The 18,956-nt window shown below is 43.5% G+C and overlaps 1 protein-coding gene across 4 annotated transcripts in view; it reads right to left on the bottom strand.

Annotated features, from left to right (window-relative positions):
* DNAAF9 (dynein axonemal assembly factor 9) overlaps positions 1 to 18,956 on the bottom strand; it is a 130,917-nt gene that overhangs the window by 62,462 nt on the left and 49,499 nt on the right. For 3 of the 4 annotated variants that reach the window (XM_086701797.1, XM_086701798.1, XM_086701800.1), the window contains 9 exons: positions 16,993 to 17,128; positions 13,085 to 13,166; positions 12,068 to 12,104; positions 7,916 to 8,003; positions 6,479 to 6,555; positions 4,688 to 4,732; positions 4,268 to 4,313; positions 699 to 810; positions 60 to 130 (listed from right to left, as the gene is read on the bottom strand). In XM_086701797.1, coding sequence (XP_086557923.1) covers positions 60 to 130; positions 699 to 810; positions 4,268 to 4,313; positions 4,688 to 4,732; positions 6,479 to 6,555; positions 7,916 to 8,003; positions 12,068 to 12,104; positions 13,085 to 13,166; positions 16,993 to 17,128 — 694 coding nt within the window. The remainder of the gene's footprint in view (positions 1 to 59; positions 131 to 698; positions 811 to 4,267; positions 4,314 to 4,687; positions 4,733 to 6,478; positions 6,556 to 7,915; positions 8,004 to 12,067; positions 12,105 to 13,084; positions 13,167 to 16,992; positions 17,129 to 18,956) is intronic. The other variant, XM_086701799.1, reaches the window with a different exon arrangement.

The raw sequence follows: 18,956 nt of genomic DNA, 5'->3' as shown, positions 1-18,956 counted from the left end.
GATGTTCTCCCCGATTTCTCCACATTTAAGTCCACTTCCATTGGATGAATAACACTAACCAGCCAGGAGCAGAATCTGGGTATGGCGGCTGTCAGGACTATGGAGCTGGTTTCTGTGGTAACAGTGCCATCTGCAGGAAGACCACAGACATGCTAGTTACTGCTCACTACCTGGCCCACCTTGTAGGCCCAACAGCTAACACCCCCTCCCCTTCTCAGGAGCGAGGGATCCTCTTATTAGTATACAAAATCTTATGCTCTCAGAAATTTAAAACCTCCTCATCTGGGGACAGGGAGACTAAGAGGGGAGGAATAAAGTTTTCCCTGTGATATTAACTCTATTACTTTTCTTACAACAAATAGAATTACACATTTAAATGAAGAGTCCTGGGAATCAGTCCTTTTTATCTACACTTTTAATTTTTATCAAGGTAGTGCAAAGGTTAAAAAAAAGGATCCAATTATTATTTAAAATTGCTTCTTCCTAACTACCAATAAGGCTGTATATGTGAAAATAATGTTATATATTAATGTTAATAACACATTATGTATAATTAGATCACAATATACAATAATGTATAATTATTATATATGATTTATATATACATATGTACTATGAAATTATATATAACTTATTTTGCCTAAACAAACCAAAAAAACTCAAGTTTTGCTTTCTAAAGGCCTCTTATAAACACTTACCCTTTTCTTTAACCAAGATCTGAGATGTCAAAAAGGATTCTGAGAAGACCACAGACCCTAAGCACCCCCTTCCTCCCAGCAAGTCAGGAATGTCATAGACAGTCATACAAGCCTATATCAAATGAGAAAACAGAGTTAGGCCAGTTGTCAGTCTTAAACTTTCAGGGAGAGACCTTTAAGAAACAGACCACAAAATGCTGCTTTAAGGCACATTTCAAAAGAATACTCAAGAGTTTCTAAGGAAAACGAAAGTCATCCTGAACTACATCTCAGAACTGGGAGAGAACCTCAGCATTACCCAGGCATCTCTGCAACTGCCGCTGCATCAGAGACACACTTGGGCTAGAGGAGCATTTTTCTTTTAAAGTTTATTTATTTATTTTAAGAGAAAGAGTGAGCAGGAAGGGCAGAGAGAGAGGGAGACAGAGAATCCCAAGGAGGCCCTGCACTGCGAAAGCAGAGCCCAACGTGGGGCTCGAACTCACAAACTATGAGATCATGACCTGAGCTGAAATCAAAAGTTGGATGCTTAACTGAATAAGCCATCCTGGAGCTCTGGGCCAGTGAAGTATATTTATGCTTCTTCTATAAAGTCCCTCAAATTGTCTATCTTCCCTAAGAGAAACATAACAGCCTTCCTTCTTAATTGTGATGAGGCCCTGGCCTCTCAGAGTTGAGGGCGTTTCTTCCAGGGTTTTTTTTGTACCCTCGCATGCTCTTCACATCCTGGCACATCAATACGCTCACTAACTCCTTTTTTGGTTTGGGCTCAAGTTCTGGACAAGCCTAGAAAGGTAGTCAATCATTTAGTACATAAGTCTTCATGGATATTTCTGGGTATATACTGACACCTGCAAATGCTTCTTTCACTACCAAGAAAATTAAGAGAAAACTATGTAAGTTTTTATGGCAAGATAAAATAGAGCCTTCAGCAGGCTGGAAAAAAATTGGAGCAACAGAGTTCTTGAATATCTGGTAAGTAAGTCCTAATTTATATTAAAACTAATGAAAATGGAACAATTCGGGGGTGGGGGGAGGGGGAGGGAGGAATCTAGCAGAAGAAATGCAGAAAATAGTATGAGCCAGAGCCAGGGTCTAGAAAGACTGAAAATCTGGTGAGGGACATGATGAGTGGCACAAGGAGCCCTCTCAGGTACTGTCTCCTCCTGGTCTGACGTTGCTGAATGAATGCCCAGGTGCAGAGCTCCTGAAGCAGAGCCCACCTTCACACATCTTTGTCCTTGCCTGGGACCCCTGCACCACCCTCAGCACAGAGACAAAAGAGACCTGGGGCTCTTGAAGAAATTGCTAGATCCCTAAACACAAAAAAGCAGCAGAAGAGTTGAGGAAAAAAACAGAGTTAAAGCCGAAGTTGTTAATTTCTCATGTCATCATGAAAAAAGAATGTACAAAAATGACAGGTAGGCTTTTATAGTTTAGTTAACTTTTCTTTTTTAAAATAAATTTTTGTTTAAAATAATTTTATTTTTTAAAAAGAGACAGAGAGAGAAACAGAGCTAGAGAAGGGGAAGGGCAGAGAGGGAGGGAGACACAGAATCCGAAGCCAGCTCCAGGCTCTGAGCTATCAGCACAGAGCCCAACACGGGGCTTGAACTCATGGAACGTGAGATCGCGACCTGAGCTGAAGTTGGATGCTCAACCCACTGAGCCACCCAGGTGCCCCTCTTTTTTTTTTTTTTTTTTTTAAGATTTATTTTTAAGTAATCTTTACACTCAACACTGGGCTCATATCCACAACCCTGAGATCAAGAGTCACACACTTCACTAAGCCAGCCAGGCGCCCCTGTTTTAGTTAGCTTTCTGAGTAGGTCTGACAACTGGGGTTTTTTATCTTAATCTGCTCCAAAGAATTTTAAACATCTAAAGATACAAAACCTTCCTGGGCTATGTGGTCTCTCTTAAGTGGCAATGAGAATACCACTTTGGTTCCTAGATCAATCAGGAAGACAATCCTGTGGGTTATACCCAATACCTTACTTTCATATTTGGCTTCTGATATTGAGGAAAGGGAGAGAGAAAATTAAAAGGCAGAACCTCATCTCAGCCTGGAAGGGAGGACAGGATTTGGACTGAAAACAACAACTTCTCTCTTCTTTCTTATTTCATTAGCGGCTGCTGAATGCATACTTAACACAATAATATGATTCCACTGGACTCCCGACTACCTTCTATTGTGCAAAGCACCTTCCAAAGCACTGCACAACAGTCTAAGTAGAGAAGTCAGGGCTTAACGTCTGGCAAGGAGATAAAGTACTATCACTTAATATCAGAAAGCATTTCCTGGCTTCTTGATTATGTCAATTAATAAAATCTAAACAAACATCAATACGAAATGGTGACAGATACAGGGAACAGATACATTATAAAAAGAGAAATTACAACCTTAAAGTTACCCCTCTTGTACTACTTTTTTTAATTTAATTTTTTAATTTTTTAATTTTTGAAAGACAGAGACAGAGCAGAAGTGGGGGAGGGGCAGAGAGAAGGAGACACAGAATCTGAAGCAGGCTCCAGGCTCTGAGCTGTCAGCGCAGAGCCCGATGCAGGGCTTGAACCCATATATCGTGAGATCATGACCTGAGCCAAAGTCAGATGTTTAACCAACTGAGCCACCCAGGCGCCCCATGTACTACTTTCTTTAGATAACACGACTGTTTTCCACTGGTGATGGTGGTGGGCATGCATCTGCACGGAATCATCCACACCTGTGCACCAAGTTCCTGGTGACTAAAAGCTCACTGGAATTAAGGCTTGGGCAGTAGCCGTAGAACAGACTCAAGGCATAATCTGTGCCCATATCTATTTCAACCAGACTCTTGGCTGGATGGGCCACTATCCTCTCAGGCGTTGCTTGCCGATCATCTACACATCAGGATGCACTGGGATAAACGGAGGACTTGGCTTGTGACCAGGAGCAACTAATCTAGAAACTGCTCCCCTAGGCCATGCCAGTCAGCTGACCTGGGGACCTATATTTCTGCATCTGTAAACCACCCAAATGGCCCATCAGTGTGCTCCCAGCACATGGGTCCGAAAGTTCTGCTCTGACCACCCTCTTCACTGGTGGCTTAGGCCCCATTTTGTTGTTGTTGTTATCTATTTGTTTTTATTTATTTTCACAGACCCCTGTTAATAAGGGCATCAGCACAGGCTGTGGAACACAGAGAAGCCACTGAAAACTCAGCCTGTATTGAGGCAGGCTTGTCCTCTGCTCACATTTCCATATGAGGTCAGAGCAATCACAGTCACTTAGAGGAAGCCTTCCTAACCTTAGGAAGAAGTGTCTCTCCTAGCCTCCAGCTAAGACTCTGGGCCCTGGGAGCCTAGGCATGGGGGTATGATGTGGTGGGCCTGGCACAGCTGCCTGGGCACCCTCAGAAAGCACAGGCTCCCCACTCCCTCTGCAGATGAAATGCTCCTGCGAATAGACCAGTTTCCTCAGGTAAGGGACGGACTGCCCAAGAATCCCACATCCTCCTATCTCACCCCTTGCAGATGTCCCTCTAGAGGCCATTCTCTGCCAGCTGACTTAAAACAGCTCTGCTTACCGTCTTCACGAAATATAAGCTATCTTCACTGTCCAGAGGCACATTCCTAGAGGAGGAAAGAGATATATATTACATTTACAATGTTCTCTTTTCTCAACTTGGTGGCAACCCACAGACCTAGATTTCTTTCAGGGCTTTTTCAAGGCACTGGGTTGCATGTAAGTAGAATTAGTACATAGGCTGCTGGAGGGAATTAGGTCCACCTCCTACCCCCATGCCCAATGCTTCAGTGGGAAGCACTCAGGGCAGAAAGTCTCAGATGAGTGTAGCCAGCCCCAAGCCCAACCCTGGCATAATGCTGTTGCCAGGTGTGGAACTCTATGAAGACCACCCACATCAGCAGTTACAAGACAGCCTCTCTCTTCTTCTTTGTTCCTAAAACTTGCTCCAAATGAGTATGCACCACAAACATACACTTACCTTCCGTGATTATTCACAGCATGTATATGAAAAGTCATCTTGGAGCTGTAGGCCCAAAACAAAAGAAGTCAGTCTGCTCCTGGTGACCACAGTGTTGGTGCCCTCCCCAGACACCTACAGCTGCAATGCACCTGTGCTGGGCCCTCATGGCACCCTTCCCAAGTGTGGGGCCAGCGTCTGACTCGTCATAGCTCTTCCTCTGTGCAGATTCTCAGGGCTGCCTTGACTCTTGGACAGAGCACAAGAGAACCATGTGACAGAACTACAGTCTATTGCAGACTGGGAAGACCCTCTAGTGGCCCACGGCCTCCTGCCCCATAGCTATGACAGCTGTGACATATTGTCCTAATCCTGCTCTTCTTTACTACCTTTGGGTCAAGCTGCCATCTCTGCTCAGAGCCCAAGCAGAGGCCAAATCCTGTGTTCCTCTTGGGAGATGGTTTGCTAATCTGATGTAGTGTGAGGGTACTCAGTAAAGTGATCTTGTGGAGAGAAGGGAGTGGGGCTCCAGATGGAGGGCTGGCCATGGGAGACGCTTATCCTATTGCCCGGTATTCGTTCCTTGCCAATCCTTCCTCCAGCTGGGAGGTATACCCGGGGCTAAAAGGCCTTGGGGTTGAAAGGTAGCCTGTCCTGGAGAGGCTGAGTGGCCTATGCAAGGCCCTGAGGAAAGGAGAAAATGAATAAGCCAGCTGTGTTGATGGTGACACAGAAGAGCCCCATGCAACAGCAGCTAACGTTTACATGCCTAGTCTTTCAGCACAGTGGGAACATGAGGAAACAGATGTTCAGAGAGCTCCTTGTCTTTCCCAAAGTCACAGAGCTGGAAAGCAAAGGTGCTTTCTCAAACTCAGGTCTTCCAGGAACAGATAATCCAGGCCAGTGCAAGGCCTTAAGGGAACGAACTTCCTCTGTCCCCTTCCTCTCAGGGCCTGAGCTACAAGATCCAGAAGACCCATAGGAAAGGAACCTTAAGCCTTGCACCAAAGAGATCTGGCTCTTCCCTCCACTCCTGGAGTTACAGCGATAGAACTCTTGTTAGATCAATTGACTGACTTATTGTTCTCAATACTCCTTCTCACTACCCAGGGCTGTAGATGTAAGAAAATGTGGGGTACAGAGATGAGGCACCACAGGGCACGTCCCATAGAGTTCTTAAAGAAATTCCCCAATGTTGGGGTCTTCGGTCTCCTTTGCAAAAAAAGTGCACCTAGTGGTCCTCATATGGTACAGAGGGTTAGGTGGAGTGGGTTCATGAAAGTTTTGCTATGGACACAGACCACACAGAGAGCCTCTGTGATGTGCCAGGAGATGTGTGATGCTTAGAAAGCCAGCAAGCCCAATTCCTACAGCATCTAGCCCCTGAGGCAGGGCCAGGCTCAGGGTGTCAATGACCTGAGAGGGCATGGAGGCCCAGAGCCAGGCTCTTCTAAGCAGTGACTGCCTTCTTGTGCCCAGGGACCTTGACCCAACAAGCTTCACCTCTCATGTCCCCAGCTTCACCTTTCTAACTTGTGAACCTGGGTCCTTCAGGTCTCCGACACCTCTGGTATTGATCTGCCTCCCCTTCGGTCATCAGGAATGTGTCTGACTCTTTCTCATACAGTTCCTCCATCTTAGGCTCCTTGGCCTCTCAAAGCCCTGATCTTGAGTTTCTCCTTCACACATCCCCTTATTTTACTAGAATGTTTCTCAAAGAGAAGGTGGAATATCAAATACAAGGGAGAAGAGGGTCTTTATAAAATGAACATTAAAAATAATTCCTTATATAAAATAGCAGTCATTGCTTACCGTAGGCCTGCCTTAAACTGTGTCAAATCAAAGGAATCTAACCCGGATCCCAGGGTCTGCTCAGCTACCTCCTTGGCCTGTAAAACCAATCACAAAACAGAGACAATGAGCTTTCACAGCAGGAAAGAGTACACATCACTGATGGGAAGTACCCTTCTAACATTTGGCCAGGAGAACACTGTGCCCCTCCCCTCTACATGACTGCTTTGTATACATCAATAGATCAAAGTGGAAACACTGTGTTAAGGGAAACAGGTGCCTGCTTTCTCTGGGCTGGGTTCACAGGAAACACTTCATTCAGGCAGGTGGGCACTGGAACTTGATCTGCTGGGAACTGTAACCAGCTGAGATGATGCCATTGTGAGGTCTGGAAAAGTGTTTTCTCCCCCCCCTCCCCTGGCCTTGAGGGAGAGACTACTGCCCTTGGAGTTTCTGTCAGATGCTAAGAATATTCAAATACCTAGATTCACAAAAGATCAGTTAAAAAAACAAAGGTATGAGAACTGATAGTGCATAAACTTCCAGCTAAACAGTTGAGAAATCCCAAGTTGTGCCAGGGATTCAAGTTCAGTGAGGAGGGGAGATAGCAGGGAGCTGGTGACTACGGCTACAGTGTCTCTGGTATCTACATCATACACAACCTTTCCAATGTCAAATGGCTTCCTTCAGGAAAGGTCCTATTGGCATTGGGAGGCATCAAGCCGACTCTTCTCATCTCCTTACTGGGTCAGATATAGGAATCCAACTCAGCAGGGCAGGTTAACCGCAAAACAGCAAGGAAGAGAACGGTCAGAGAACAAGAACACATGTGCTTGTCTAGGAAAGGCAAGTCAGATTTTCTAATCTTTAGGGTTTTTTTTTTAACACTAAATTATAGGAAATCACACTATATAGTTCAAAACAAACTTGGGGAGCCTGGGTGGCTCAGTCAGGTAAGAGTCTGGCTCTTGATTTCATCTCAAGTCATGATCCCAGGGTTGTGGGATCGAGCCCTGCATCCGGCTCTGCACTGAGCATGGAGCCTGCTTGAGAGTCAGTCTCTCTGTCCCTCCCCCCCACTTGCATGCTCTCTCCCTAACATTAAAGAATCAAACTTACCTAACTTTATATTTTTCTTTATTTTTAACTTTTAAAAGGATTTTTTAAAAGCTATTAATTAAAACACTATGCTACAGAATGATTTTCTTTAACACAAAGATCTACAAAGATATACAAAGAAGTGCTGATTATAGTGGTCCTTCGTAGGACAAATGACACTTCGGTCACAGGCAACAGAAGCCCAGTGCTCTCCAGGCATCTGTGTCTGGTGCCAGCTCCACCGAGGCCCAAGCTCACACAAAACTGAGTAGTACCAGGTATCCAAAGCCAAAACAGATGGATAGGAAGTTTTACACTGAAATAACTACTAAAGAAAGAGAAACATGGTATTTAAATTACCTTTGTTAGACTGGAAGTTTTAGCATAACATGCAATGCCAGCCAAAACAGCCTCAATAACGGCAGCATACACCTGGGACAAGAGCCTACTTTAGAACAAAAAAATATGGGTTAACTACAGCATCATAAGGTTTCAATAAACGCTGCATGCACATAAATGACATTCCCTAAGGAACTGAATGAGAAAAGTACAAAAACGGAACTCAATGATTTCTAAACCTTTAAGCCATGTGCCCCATACCTGAGATACACTTTGCTCTTACTAAACCATGACAGAAAAGTCAACTCTTCTTAATTCTGCTCAGAAGACCAACCTTCCCTGTTTGTGATCCAACAGAAGAGAACTCTGTGGGCTCCCTAGCCCCTTCAGTGTCATGGTACAGACTTTGCTTTTCCAGGACCAAGCACACCACACCTTCATGTCATCTCCTCCCAGGCCTGCTGTGGGCTGGCTGTTACTGGAATCTCAGGGTAGGAGACCTCAGGGGCAAGAGAGATTACTAGAGAAGATAAGCTCCACTTAAATTCAAATTCCAAGCTGCAGACCACTTTTACAAGTAGCTTACCTGCTCTAGAGAATAGAGAATGTTTCTGAGGGGAAACATTCTCTTCCTATAGCCTCCCTGCTCCCTGCCCGCCAATCTTGTTCTTTCTCTTGGACTCCTCACTTCCCAAAGTGATTATAAGGTTTTTTTCCCAAAGTGATTATATGAAGGTTTCTTCCTTTGCCAGACTGGGACTGCTATGAAGGTCCCTAGAAAATCCGACACTGGTTCCTCTTAAGCAAAAATTTTCAATCTCCGTATTTTGGGCCAGATAATTCTTTGTCATGGGGTCAGTCCTGTGCACTACAGGATGTTTAGCAGCACCCCTGGTCTCTATCCATTAGATGCCAGTAGTACCCCAGTTGGGAAAACAAAAATGTCTCCAGCACTGTCAACCATCTCTGGGAGTCGGGGGTAGGACTGGGGGAAGAGGAGCAGTAAAATTGCCCTTGGTTGAGAATCATGCTTTAGGGGAGGGAGATCCAGGATCTTATCAGGATAATTACAGACAGAAGGGGTTCATTCACAAGGCCCTGAAAAGCAAAGGAGGTGCCTGCCAAGAAAGTGATAAAGCCTTGCCTCAGACTACTACAGAAAAGTCTATTTTTATGCCTGAGAATCTCTTAACAGGTAAAGGAAGGTGACAGGAATTGGAAAGCAGGAAGGAACACAGAAATGATCTGATCTAACTCCTCGGACAGAAGAAGCAAGTAGGGCCTCTGAAGGTGGAATAAGTTGTCCATGGAACAGAAAACGAATGGCAGACTTGAATTCAGGTCTGACGCCAGCCTGGTGCTTTTCTACTGTGCCATGTCATACTGCCAACTTCTTTAATTTCCTCTTTGGCTCCTGCACCACACCTCCACATTATAGGTAAAGGATTTGAGTTGGGTAGAAGAAAAAAAAAAAAAAAAAGACAGAAAAAGTATACATAACAAAATGATAGCTCCAAGAATCAGCATATCCTGAAGACTGTTGGCCAGGCCATGAGAGAGGGGTCCATCCTGGTATGAAGTAGGCCTGGCAGGGACACTGACAATGAGCTTGGCCACTTCCAGGTAAAACCACAATCCTCCACACCTAAACACCAACACCAAAGACATATATATGTCTTCCTCCTTTCCCCACCCAGCTTGATTCAGACATCATTCAGTACCAACACTGTTCAGGTCTCCCCACTCTTGGCCTTCTCCTATACAGACCCTCAGATAAGAGCTGAATGCAAAGGTACCTGGTTATGGACTCAAAATGGCCTGAATGGGAGGCCCGAGATTCATGACAAGGGAAGAGTGTGCTCCATGCCTAGATGGCACTGCTGTTGCCTTCCCTAGGACTCCACAAGGCCCAAGTTCTACCAGCTCTGTGATTCAGTAAGTCTCCTGATATGGGCCCATGCACCCCTCAATACCAGTCCCTGAAACAGGGTACCAATGTACCCTGTTTAGGAAAAACGCCAAAGATCCAGAATGAAGATCCAGCGGCTAAGCACAGTGGCATAAAAGTATCAGCAGATACAAAGCAAGACTATATATACCCATCAACGTATGAGAACGCAGTTGACTTGCTGCTAAAGTGCAGAAAATCCACACATTTAAAAACTGCACAGGGGCTCCTGGGTGGCTCGGTCTATTGGGCATCTGACTTCGGCTCAGGTCATCGTCTCAAGATTCGTGAGTTTGAGCCCCGTGTCAGGCTCTGTGCTGACAGCTCAGAGCCTGGAGCCTGTTTCAGTTTATGTGTCTCCCTCTCTCTGCCCCTCTCCTGCTCATGCTCTCTCTCTCTCTCTCTCCCCCCCGCTCTTAAAGAATAAACAAACATAAAAAAAATTTTTTTAAACTGCACACACATTGGGGTGCCTGAGTGGCTCAGTCAGTTGAGTGTCTTCTTGATTTTGGTTCAGGTCATGATCTCATGGTTTGTGAGTTTGAGCCCCGCATCGGGCTTTGTGCTCATATTGTGGAGTCTGCTTGGGATTCTCTTCCTCTCCCTCTCTTTCTGCCCCTCCCCCTGCTCTTACTGTCTCTTAAAAACAAAACAAAAAATAAAATAAAAAATAAAAAACTTCACACACATTAATTACCACTATATAAAACCTAAATGTAGAATTTTTAAAAACCCAGAAAGATACACAGTAAGATATTAAAGGGTAGTGCCAAAGAGGAGGAATTATAGCCGATCTTATTTTCCTTACTTTCTTTTCAGTTTTCCAAATTTTCTGTAGTCTGACTATATTCCTCACATTATATTTTTTCCAATACAGTTTAGTGTTTCCTACCCCAGAGGGGTAGGGGTAATTCTGGGAACTACTATAGCCTGAGGATCATATATTTATAAAAAGATCCTTAGATGATTCTCTGTGGCCTGTCACTATTGGCCTTTGGGAAGCACTTGTCTAGACCATAGTAGTTTATGTTGGAATATTTAACTAGGTAATAACAGAACTCTATTATGTTTGTATTTTTAAAGGAAAATTCCTTTTTGGAATTCAATAGTTCCAGCATTGTTATGGATTGAATTGTTTCCTTCTAAAATTCATATTGAAGCTCTAACCCTCAATGTGATTGTATTTGGAGATAGGAACTTTAAGAAGGTCATTAGAGTTAAATGAGATCATAAGAGTAGAGCACTAATCCAGTAGGACTGGTATCCTTATAAGAAGAGGAAGAGACATCAAAGACTTCTGTTTCTCCACTAGAGCACAGAGGACAGGCCAGGTAAAGACACAGCAAAAAGTGGTGGTCTGCAACTCAAGGAGAATGGCCTCACCAGAGACCAACACTGCTGGACCTAGAACTTGGACATTTAGCCTCCAGAACTGTGAGAAAATACATTTCTGCTGTTTAAGCGACCCAATCTCTGATATTTTGTTATGGTAGCCCAAGAAGAATAACACAAACATTAATGAGTTTATTTCTTATCTTCGGTTTCCTGTTATATGTGGGGGGAGAGAAGTTAACACTAGGACCTTTCTAAAGTTGCAGAGCCTAAGTTCAGATCCTAGCTCTGATCCCTAAGCCTGAGAGTCAACTCCAGAGGAAACACTACTCAGACCAGATGGGGTTTCACAGATTCTCCCAATGCATTTTGGGATGTTTTATTTGTGGGAAAGCCTCTGATAAAAAATGTACTATGTAGAAGACATAGAAGAGTCAGGCCATTGAAATGCATGGGTGTGCAGAGAGGAAGTCTCTGAGTTCTGGAGAGAGGAGCACATATCAAAGACAGCAGGACTCCATGCTGAGGGACAGGGGCTGGGAACTAAAGCTCTGCTCACTACTTCACTCTGCTCACTCCCACCCATTGCTGATCTCAAAGTGGGACAGCCACTTCTTCAGAGTAATTCAACTTTGAGAAAGAAAAAATAAGACAGAGGGACACTTGGGTGGCTCAGTTGGTTGGGTGTCCGACTCTTGATTTTGGCTCGGGTCACGATCTCACGGTTTGTGAGTTCAAGCCCTGCATCGGGCTCTGCACTGGCAGCGTGGAGCTTGCTTGGGATTCTGTCTCCCTTTCCCTCTGCCCCTCCTCCACTTGCTCTGTATCTCTCTCTCTCAAAAATAAATAAAAATTAAAAAAAAAGAAAAAAGAAGATAGAAATGAAGACTTACATTTGTTCAGTTTTCTTGGGCAGCTTACTCTCATCACCTGTGAAAAGAGAACCATGAATTAAGTGTGACAAGATCACAAGACATGCAAACATTTCACAAGGAGACTACAATTTCATAATTTGAAGATGTCAAGAATTACATTTTTTTTTCTTTTGGGTTAAATACAGTACAAGCACACACAAGAGAGAAACCCAGCTTCGCCCGGTATCCTCCTAGTCCTTCACTCCTGACGCTGATTTTGTCACCACTAAACACCAGAGAAGACATGGGGAGTTTCAGGCTCTGGAATGTTTTTGCCTTTGTTTTTAATTTTTTTAATTAGGAGGTATAATTAAGTAGGCTCAGTTCTGACTCTTTTATTGTTTCCTTAATTAGCTGACCCTTAATTATCATGCTTCTTTCAGAATCTTCTGGCTTATATGGTAACACCCAGGTAAAAACCTGGTTTCTGCTATACCCTCTGTGGAACAGTGCTGAGATCCTCATTCATTCTAGAGGTTCTTCTCTATACCTCTTTGGATGTCTGCAACTTCTAGTTACCCTAGCAAGGAGAGCAGCTCTAGTGGGCCTAACCTTTCTGGATGGCCCTGCAGCATGGAACACTTGCTCCTGTGAATGTTCCCAGTCCACAGGTAGCCTTCTACCATGGTCCTTCCTCACAGAACAGCAGGCAGCTGGCTGAGTCATCCAAAGTCCCACTGTAGCCCACACCTCCTGCTATCCCCTACTAGGACTTACTCATCTTTGCCTTCCCTCTGACACTGAGCACATGGTCTCACATATGGTTAGACTATATACATCCTGAGCTGATAACTGTTCCTCCTGATATACATTCTTTGAGAAATGTGTTAGGCACATCAACTCTCCTTCTGGAATCAGAGAGGGAGTTGGAGGCTGACAAAGTGGGTATCCTAAGTTCCTGAGGAAAGCAGTAAAGTGTGAGTCCACTTTTATCTAGTTCATGGGAGAAAGTATTCATTAGGTAAGTTGATGAGATGATAACTTACAAGAACTTACCCAAGTAAGGAACGTGGGTAGCTCCAAAAAAGTATGTTCTTGAACAGGCAAGGGGCCCCTTCGGTGAGACGCACTGTACTACCTGGATGTCAGAAAAAAGTAAGAGTAAAAAAGGAGCAGGGACTTAGGTGTGTACTGTTAGAGAAATGAAAAGTGTATAGTTAATGGAAATCAATTTTATTTCACCAACAGCTGATTTATTATTTTTTAAAGGCACAGAGGAAAAGGTCACGTTTAGCTGTTGTTTTTCCAATGGTATTTTGTGTGTGTGTGTGTGTGTTTTTAACCTTGGCTACATTGTGAGGTTGCTGTCGGGTCAGCCCATGATGCTAATGAATTCACATCTTAGAAGGAAAAGAGGAAATATGCTTGGATTTTGACTTCCATTAATAGTCTAGAACTTTTACAGTGAGGACCTTGGCCAACATGACAGGCAGATGTGTGGGGGAGCTATAAATTCAAAGAGGTGCTCCCCAGGTCCCCATCTTCATTTGTATTTCATCTCTATACACAGGCCTTGGAGAAAAGAAAATAAGTTTCCTAGATTTAAAAATTCTTATTCTTCTTTGTTTAGTTCATTTATACAAAAGTAGATAAAGATGTCCTTTTCTCTTGTGAAAATCCAGCATCTCATCAGGGTTCCCAGGATATCAGGTATAAAACAACAACAACAAAATGCTACTATAGGAGCTAAAGGAAAAGAAATTAGCACAATATATTAAAAAAAAATTGCTAAATGTGACACAAATATTCCTTCTACTCCAATGTTTAAGGAAGTCACAAGAGAATGCATGGCATTTTTTCTGTAATATTGTGAACACCGTGAATCCAAAGATTTGTATTAAGGACTTGTTATGACTACTCTGTAATTCACCATCATGAACATGATCAATATTGCCATGATCCTAAATAAAAATGCATGTACATATTTCTAATTGTTGGTTAATGGACATATTTCCTCAATAAAACATGTTCCCTAGACTCCAAATTTCTCCTAACTCAAGTTTTTTTTTTTTAAAGATGCCATGTGCTCAGAGCCTGGAGCCTGTTTCTGATTCTGTGTCTCCCTCTCTCTCTGCCCCTCCCCCGTTCATGCTCTGTCTCTCTCTGTCCCCAAAATAAATAAACGTTGAAAAAAAAAAAAATTAAAGATGCCATGTGTTTCAAACCAGCTTCCTGAGATTATATCATAAATTTGTATAAGTAAATTTCACATCTAATTTACTGATACATTAAAAGAAATCAGTACAAGAGAATTTACATATATAATGTACAACTACTCAGATAATCTGGATTTGCATGTTTTACCTGTCACTGATTAATCTGTAAATTATTCATAAATGGCACAGAAGTGGAAAGGGTAAGTATGTTACACTGAAAAAGAGATGAAGATGAAAGGTCATAATCTCAGACCCCCCACCTCCATCCCAGGACCAAATCTCATATAAGTTCCTTGACCTCATTAAGTTTCTGAGTTTATAAAATAAAGATCCCCAATTATTATACAAAGTTCTACAAAGAACTTGGAAAATTAAAAAAAACTTAATAGATTGTTTTGAAGAGCAGTTGTAGGTGTACAGAAAGAATTAAACCCACAGGTGTGTGTGGCCCTCCCTACATTCTGCAGGAGTCTTCCTCTCTCACTCTAGTCCATATGCAGCCTCCAGGAGTTCATCAAAATTGTTATTTATATGTGGCTTCTGCTCCAGGTGAGCAGACATTGGCTGTGACTCTCTCGACTCACCCCTCTAGATCTTGGAGTGTATTTGCCTTGAGACTTCAGTTCTTTGATGAGCCCAAGAAAAGCTGTTGGTTTTAGGTTTTTTAGCTTTTTTCTTGTAAGGATGGGAGAGATGATTTCTAAGCTCTTTATGTGTTAGCACCGAAAGTGGAAGTCTGCCCTGGATCTTACTGAAATCTTGCACTTTAGTAGCCCTTCTTTGACACTGCTTCTGTGGGTGAATAGGGGAGCACATTGCTTTGTTACCGCCTGGTAGGAGCGTTAAGTCCAGGTTCTCCACACAGACTCTACTGACACCCAGTGTGTGTGTGTGTGTGTGTGTGTGTATGCATGCATGCTCCTTGATACTGCTGGGCAGAATAGGAGTTTAGGTTCCCCAGTATGCCTCTAGTGACACCACCCTGGCTTGGGAGAGTCACAGACACTATGGGTAAGTGATGGCCTTGTTATAGCTGAGTGGTGGTGGAAGTCCTGACTCTCCACTGGCCTCCAATGATACCACCCCAAGGAAGAACACCTCGTCACTGCTGGATAGTGGTGTACATCCAAGACTCCCCTGTCTCCACTGATACTGCAGGGGGAGGGAGGGTACACTGGTGCCCAGTGGGGATGAAAGTCATGGCCCCCTACTGGGCCTTCTCTAATACTGACAGGGGTGGGGGTAAGGTAATGGTGCCCTGTTACAGCCTGGCAAGGGTGGATATCTAGGCTCTTCACTCAGCTCTTGTTGGCAGGGGTAGATGGAAATATTTTCTGAGGGGTTTGGCAGGAATAGAATAGCTGTTATCTAAAATTTTTTTTTAATTTTTTGAATGTTTATTATTTTTTGAGAGAGAAAGAGAGAGAGCGTGCGTGCGAGCATGAGCAGGGGAGGGGCAGAGAGAGGGAGACACAGAATCTGAAGCAGGCTCCAGGCTCCAAGCTGTCAGCACAGAGCTTGACACGGGGCTCAAATCCACAAACCACGAGATCATGACCTGAGCAGAAGTAAGACGCTTAACTGACTGAGCCACCCAGGCACCCTGAAAGTTTTCTGCCTTGTTAGGCTGTCCCCTTCCTAGTCCTTCCACCAGAGAAAAGAGGCTTTACTTAGGCCTTTCTAGGTCTGCGCCTATTGGCATTTCTGGGTTGTCAGCTTTCCAATATCCAGTCTGGGATATATAGGCAAAAAGGAAGCCCAGAAAACTCACTGCCATTTTGTCCCTTTGGTCCTAAGGTCCTCAGCCAGCCTACTTCTTCTACCTTCCTATGTTTCTTTTATATATAGTGTCCAGGGTTTTTAGTTGTACTTAGCAGAAGGAATAGGAAGAAGTAGGTCTACTCCATCTTCCCAGAGGCAGAAATCAGCTAGTCTCCTTAAGTTTTAATTTAACATGTAGAGTCAACAAATAAGATTACACAAAGAAGCCTATGCCATTTGGCATTTTCTGTATATTCCAAGGGTACTCTGGGTGGGGGGAGGTTGAAATGAGGCCTGAGCCCTCCCATTACAGGGCAGTAAGATCCTGACAGCATATCTATTCGAGCAGCCCTATGTTCCTGACTGGCTTGGAGGCAGATTTGAGGTTTCAGTCCAGAGAGACTAGGTCTCATGTTCTCCAGTCAAAACTAAACAATAGTACCTACCTCCCCAGCTTTCCTGATTGTCAGGAACATTCTGAAAATAATCAAAATTCCATGGACTTTTACAATCACTAGAGTCTCACATTTCAGTCTAATGTTTCCTTTAAAAGAACATAGTAGACAATTTACCACCAAATGCAAAAGTCTTCTCCCTGGCACCCTCAATACAAGAACAGTGACCCTCAAGGTTTATGTCCTGAAATGTAACAGTTAAGACAAAACAAACTTAGGCTTGGATGACTCTATTTCCAAGTTAATTTAAAATTCTTATTCTACTGACAATACTACTATGACAACTTAAAGAGTTTGGTTTGTGGAAGTATTTTTTTAACCTTTTTCCTTCAAATATTTAAAAATTAACTATGATGTTTTCAAATTATACCTAGTACTTCTATAAATACAGTCAGTTTGCAGTCACTTCACTCCAAAACAACTTCAAGTTCAAGGTTAAATCAATACACTAACCAGAAAGGTTACCCTTAACTTCCCCTCTTTCCTATTTAATAATAAAACCAATTAAACACCAGGTAGTCAAGCCACTCACCATGTGTTTGGCAAAGCTCCCACTGGGACCAGTGCTGCGTACCAGGTGCCCTTCAGAAGGGAAGTTAAAGTTGCCAGCGTTCAGGTTTTCTCGTGTGGAGTGATTACCAAAGAGAACGAATGGCTGCCTATTAGGGCTAGAGTGGCAAACCAGAAATGTGATTAGAAAAGAGATTCCTGGCCAGGACAATTTCCCAGTGAGTGGGTTCTTGGGGTTTTCAGAGTGGTGTCCTGCGGTCTGAGCAAAGTGGTCAATACAGCCCCCCTAACACTCCCTACTGGGTGGGAATGGATGCCAGATGTCTCTGACTCCTCCTACTGACCCATAGAGATCATTTAGGGACATAACTAAATCCAAGCCAGGTTTATATTTTCAGCTTGTCCTACTTCTTAAGGAGAAAGTTCTGTAAGTCTGCCGTCCATGGTGCAGAGATGGAGCAAGAATCCAGTTTCACACAATAGCATTTTAGTGGAAACAGAAATTTTAAAGGATGATAGCAGTTGTGATAGACTGTAGGCAGACAACAGAGGCATTAACTATTTGGAGTAGCTTTTAGGATGGGAAGAGGAGAGTAGGGCTACGAATGTCCTCACTACCACATCCATCTGACTTGCATGTGTCCCCTTCTTCCGTCTCCTCTCTTGGTTAGACTTGTCTTTTTGTGTTTTTTTTGTTGGTTGTTGTTGCTGTTACTTTCTTTTTTCTCAGCCCACTTCAACTGACCCCCTCAGTCATTTCACTCAAATTACTCTTGCAAAAGTCACCAAATGACTTTCACGTAGCAAATAGCCAATCCACTAGGCAGCCTTCAGCCTGCCCCTCCTTGGTCTCTCAGAAGCACCGGACACCCTTTCCCTGCAAAAGCTGTTGCTTCTCAGTCTCCTTCATCAGCCATTCTCCTCTTCTATCTGCCTCAGAATATTCCTAGGGTTTTACTTTCAGCTATCTGCCTCTCCTCTCCTCTTTCATGATCTACCCCACTATACTTGTTCCCCTGGAATCAGTATCCACCCAAGGACTGAGCCAGACCTGAGAGGCCCCCTTAGGCCTCCTTAACTTCTTCTGCCCCTAACCCTCTAAATCCAATCAATCAACTCACTAGTTGTCCATTTCCCTCAATCCACACGGTTACAAGCCTCGTCCATGCTGCCATCATTTCCTCCCTAGACAACTAGAATGCTTCCGCACAGCTACCCTGCTTCCACTCTCGCTCTCCTACAGTCTCTTCTCCACAATGCAGAGAGCACAACCTTTTATACATGCAAAGACTGTAATGCCTTTATGTTATTTTCAGGAGGACTGAAATCTTTCACATGGTGAAGGATGATCTACATTCAGCTTCTTTGGCTCCACGAAAGGCCACTCTCCTCCAACTTCTATGTCCCACCAAACTCATCCTCTTTTATGTTTCTTATGTTCTCATCTCAGGGTGCTTTTCTCCCTTTTTTTTTTTTTTTTTAAAGATTTTACTTTAAAGTAATCTCTACACCTCATGTGGGGCTTGAATCCACAACCCCAAGATGAAGAGTCACACGCTCCACTGACAGCCAACCCAGGAGCCCCTCCCTTAATTATCTTTGCTCATCATTCAGATTTCCTCCCAGAGGAGTCCATGCTCCCAGCTATGGTCTTCACAGTACCAAGTTCTTTTTTCCTTCATGGCACCAGAGTTTGTAATTTTATTTTTTTGTGAGGTTGCTTGATTAAGGTCTTATTTCTCCACCACACTATATACTCACTCCATGAGGGCAAAGACCATGACTAGTTTATTTTTGAATTTTAATTTTTTAAAAATGTAATCTCTATGCCCAACTTGGGGCTCAAAATCATGACCATGCTCTACCAACTGAGCCAGCTGGGCATCCCCATGGCTGGTTTACTTTTTAACCATGTTTCTCTTGTTTAATATGTCATACGTTCTCAACAACAGTCAGTGACTAAAGGGTATTTTTATTTTCTTTTAT

Source organism: Puma concolor, chromosome A3, assembly GCF_028749965.1.
Source record: "Puma concolor isolate L17-30 chromosome A3, mPumCon1.1.hap2, whole genome shotgun sequence".
NCBI classification, from domain to species: domain Eukaryota; kingdom Metazoa; phylum Chordata; class Mammalia; order Carnivora; family Felidae; genus Puma; species Puma concolor.
This window is presented reverse-complemented; position numbering and strand designations above follow the sequence as displayed.